The sequence below is a fragment of the Protobothrops mucrosquamatus genome, unplaced genomic scaffold (assembly GCF_001527695.2).
Source record: "Protobothrops mucrosquamatus isolate PMUCROS unplaced genomic scaffold, P.Mucros_1.0 scaffold3302, whole genome shotgun sequence".
In the NCBI taxonomy this organism is placed as follows: domain Eukaryota; kingdom Metazoa; phylum Chordata; class Lepidosauria; order Squamata; family Viperidae; genus Protobothrops; species Protobothrops mucrosquamatus.
In genome coordinates this window covers 20,862-25,670 of record NW_015389292.1, presented here as the reverse complement: position 1 = coordinate 25,670, position 4,809 = coordinate 20,862, and the positions used below count along the sequence as shown (strand labels likewise).

General features: G+C 35.9%; 1 protein-coding gene across 1 annotated transcript in view; it reads right to left on the bottom strand.

Moving 5' to 3' along the window:
• The window catches only part of LOC107297420 (vomeronasal type-2 receptor 26-like), a 6,475-nt gene extending 4,206 nt beyond the window's left edge, over nucleotides 1-2,269 (bottom strand). Inside the window, exons 1-2 of the mRNA XM_029286310.1 lie at nucleotides 1,432-2,269; nucleotides 18-245 (exon numbers count right to left, since the gene is read on the bottom strand). Coding sequence (XP_029142143.1) covers nucleotides 18-245; nucleotides 1,432-2,253 — 1,050 coding nt within the window. The 5' untranslated portion in view covers nucleotides 2,254-2,269. The remainder of the gene's footprint in view (nucleotides 1-17; nucleotides 246-1,431) is intronic.
• Between the last annotated feature and the right edge of the window lie 2,540 nt (nucleotides 2,270-4,809).

Here is a 4,809-nt window from a genome sequence, read left to right as displayed (position 1 = left end):
GATTTATGAATACTCACTTTGCTAACGCTTCCATGCCATTTAATCTTGTCAGTCTCAATGATGATTTTTTTCCCTTGAGAATCCTTGGTCCCCATCCTTCCAACCTTCACTTTATGAAAAGAGTTATTAGAGAAAATAAGCATGTTTACTATATCAAATCCATATCCCATCTCCTTATTCTCATTAAAGGAGACCATTTCTCCATCTGTGTTGTTAAATGAAAGGGTCTGAAGGAAGCGGTGAAGCTAAGAAGAACAAAGCAAGAAACGGATAAGAGAACGGATCTTTTCATAACTCAAACTAAGAGTGAATACATACAAATATTACCCCCGCCATTTGTCATTCTTATTCTTGCTCTTTTAGAGCTGTAGCTTTTCTTTTTTCTTTTTATATAAATATTTTAACTCTTCATGGTAGGCCAGATATGGAAATAATTACAATTATACTTTATTGGGATACAATAACAACTTTATCAAGGCTACGAAAGCAACATTTTAGAAGAATGCCTGTGTCTTTCTTTTCCTCCCTTTTGTACCTGAGCCAGTTGGGGTGTGTGTCTTTGTAATACTTTCCCACCCCTCTGGATTTAACACAATTTTTTTTTTTTACTACCAAAATGTTTTTCTAAAAGCCTTTTGATACTTTTTTCATCTTGCTGGCCTTCTACAAAATATCATTAAAAAAAATTTACTGAACCAGGGCAATAATAGGATAAGAAAATCAACTCTAATAACATATGGAACTGAATCAAACTTTTAAGAACTACCGGTATGTATGTAGAAATCTCTGTCTGAATGCCTGAGTCTATACATTCTGCTTTTCCATTTTTTAAAATAACTTCTTTTAACCTGATTCATTACCAAATATGAAGGCTTTTGAAAATTCTTCTTTAAAAAGGATAGTTGTGAAAATGAATGAAAAGATTTTACTCATCTTCAGAATTGGAACTGCTACAGTCGTATCAGAAGTGCTTTAGATCTTCCAGGTTGAAAAGATTGAATGATGACATCACCATTGACCAGGGGATGCCCATTTGGTGGGTTCCTTTCATGTCCCCATTAAGTTGCCAGCTGGAGTTTATCTACGGACAGTTGTCCACTTTAAAATGCTAACTTGGCAGGAACTGGAGAGTGTGACAGGAACTCACCCCATCCTGGGGCAGCAACTGGGTCTTGAACACAAGTTTGCTGATTGTCAGCCCAGCATCCTAACTCATAAGTCACTGCGATCCCTAGAACTTGAAAATGTAAGAGGACTCCTCTCCCCCAATGGAAAATATTTTAAATAATCCACAAATAACATATATCCCTGCGAGTTATTAGTGAAAAAGGAAGTTTTATGTATTTTAGTATCATATAAATTGTTTTTTTTCAATTCTATGTAGAGTTTCTTTTAATTTTCTTTTCTTTTCTTTCATTCTGGAGACATTACCTGCCAAGGGTTTATCTCTTCAAGATGTCTTGTAATCCTGATTGCTTTATGTTTTGATCTAGATAAATCCAGGCCATTTAATGCATGGGACACAGCAAAGACTGCAGTGTAGATGCTGTAGCTATGTCCAGTCATGACCATCTCAAACAGAATCCCTGGAAGATCCCTCAAGGATTCTGTCCCACTACAAAATTTGTGAGCCTCTATTAGATTCGTAGGATCAGGAACAGAGCAACCAAAGGCTTGTTCCCAGAACTCCTTGAAAAAGTCATCAGGTTGTGCCTTGGTTGGTTTTATATTCTGAAGGTAGATCTGAAACTCTTCATGTTCATTGGAGTGGATCGCAAAAAGAAAGGCACCTTGGAATATTTCGTATTTCCAGTGCTTTGAAAAGACTGTTGAAGCAAAGTCAATCTGGCCTGTCATAATCCACACCTTTTCAGTATAGTTAACACCCGCGAAAAATAACGCAGTGCTTAGCCACATTACAGTTAGAGTTTCACCATAGACAACAAGGGTGTTAACTTTTGGATCTGAGTAGAACTCATTAGTATTGGCAGAAATAGTTTTCAGTTCGTCAATTTCGGGGAACCGGCTATCAACTGGCATTCTTTGAACAAAGGCTAGACATATCTTATTCTGGAGAAATAATGACTCCAGTTTTTTCAAGAAACGCTCTCCACTTTCATCATCTCCAGCCAAAAGTCCAACCCAGATCCACCCAAAATGTTTAAGTAAATAGATAATGCCTGTATACTGATGATCTTCATTGGAGACTGTGTAGTAAAAGGAAGATGTCTCTACCATATTACTTCTTTGCATAGGAAACGATCCATATGTGAGCTGAAAGGACATGCTCAGAGATATTCAGATACATATTATTTATTTATATATTCATCACATTTCTACACTAACCATCTCATCTAAGTGATTCTAGGCAGCTTATAATAATAATAAAAACGATACCATAGTATAAGAGCATAAATCAGAATAAAGTTAAAAACAAAATTTAAAAGATAGGGTTACGGTATTAAAAGTTAAAAAAAATAAAAAGATAACAAAAGAGATATCAATAATATCAATTCCCCCCAAAGTTGCATATCATTCTTACATACACACACACACACACACACACACACACACACACACACACCAATTGGTAGAGCCAGATCTTAACACTCTTTCTGAAGCCAGAGATAAGATACAGAGACACCTCACCTCTGAAGATAAGATCTGGTGGGGGCAACAACAAAGAACTGTCTCTCCTTGGATCCCACCAATGATGCAAGATACACAACATGCCCTCCCTGTCTGGCCAGGTGGGATGAGACAATATAATTGGTATGAAACAGTTCTTTAGGTAACCTGGCCTCATGCCATGAAAGTCTTTAAAGGTGAGAGTTAACACCTTGAATTCAACTAGGAAACAAACCAGCACCCAAGGCTACGCATGTAGCAGAGGTGTTATATGCCATTTATCTATCTCTATCTCTATCTCTATCTCTATCTCTATCTCTATCTCTATCTCTATCTCTATCTCTATCTCTATCTCTATCTCCTTCTCTCTTTCATAAGAGGTTTTCTCAATGCATTTATGAACATTATTTTTTAAGACCAGGAATTATCAGTGAATGGAGAAAAATAGTTGGTTTTGTTATCCATTAAGCTTATTAATCACTAAGTTCCCTTGAAGGTTTAATAGCAAAACAATAAACATCCACCTTAGCAATTCAAATTTTATTTAGAAAGATTTGTTTGCAAATCAGGCTGCTTTAAAATCTAAGAAAGAAGTCTTAAATCAGCAGAAAATAATTTCAAAGATCAATAGGACAATCAATCAATCAGTCAAAGCAATATAATACCTATATGGCTTTTCATGGCCAGACTTCGTCCTGATGGGCTATGAACATGTACTAGCTGATCTCAAGGAACGGGCCATTCATTTATAGCAGCTTTACCAGATCTACTGAGAAACATCTTTCTGAGTCATTCTACACACTTTTCCAACCAGCCAGATATCTTAGCTGCATACAAATTCAAATATTTAGAATGGTTTTATCTGTCTATGGAGATTCTCAGTCATCCAGGTCATGGTTGTCCCAAAGATGCTTTTTTCATGAGGCAACTAGACTTTCTTGGGGTTTTTTTGAAGATATTTTACTTCTCATCAAAGAAGCTTCTTCAGCTCTGACCATCCCCACCATCCAGTCAGAGCTGAAGAAGTTTCTTGGATGAGAAGTGAAACATCTTCAAAGGAAAACAAGAAACTCCAGTTGCATTGTGAAAAAAAGTACCTTTGGGACAAGGGTTTTATCTATTGATTCAATGGCCTCCCAACAGCTTTTACTGAAGTATACACCAAAATATTCCCTTCAAATGAAGACTGTGTCCATGCAGTGGAAGAATAATTGAAACTGGAACATATTATCTTGTATTGTCCCTTCTGTGCAAATGATCACCAGGAATTATTATCTCCATCTTTCGTTAAACATCCTGGTAATTCTGATTTGTCTAATCTTACATTGTCATTATCAGATCAATCTGATTTTACTTTCTTGACTACAGAGACATAGTGTTCTATAGTTTATACAGAGTACTATTGGTTCTTTTCTAATTCTTGTTAAATATATTATAACTTTTTTTTTCTTTTTACCCTAATTAATTATGATTTTCTTGTTTTTATTTGCTGGTCTATGACCAAATAAAATTGATTAATTATTTGATTGATCCATTCAACTTAGTACTATGTGTACTGAAATGGCACTCTGAGATTCCAAGCAGGAAACACTAAATATTAAGCTATAATTCATTCCATCAGGTGGGACCATGATTAGAATTCTGATGAGGGTGGAATCTGGGAGAGTCCAAATCATGGACTCTTGTGCCAAAACCTTGGAAATAATGATACAGTTATTGAAAACAGCCATTAGAGAAACATTGGTAGCATTGATAACATTGATATCAATCTTCCAATATCTAAGGGGCTGCCACAATGAAGAGGGGGTCAACCTAGTCTCCAAAGCATCTGAAGACAGGACAAGAAGCAATGGATGGAATCAAGGAGAGAACCAACTTAGAACTAAGGAGAAATTTCCTGACAGTGAGAACAATTACTGTAATCAGTGGAACAACTTGCCTCCAGAAGTTGTGGGTGCTCCAACATTGGAGGTTTTTAAGAAGAGATTGGAAAACCATTTGTCTGAAATGGTATAAGGTTGGACTAGAAGACCTCCAACTCTTTTATTCTGTTAATATGTATGCTTACTGCTTTGCTATTAAACCTTTAAGGAAGCTTAAGCTTAACAAATATCAAAAATAACCATTTTCCTTCATTCAATAATAATTCCTGGCCTTAAAAATAACATGTATAAATGTTTT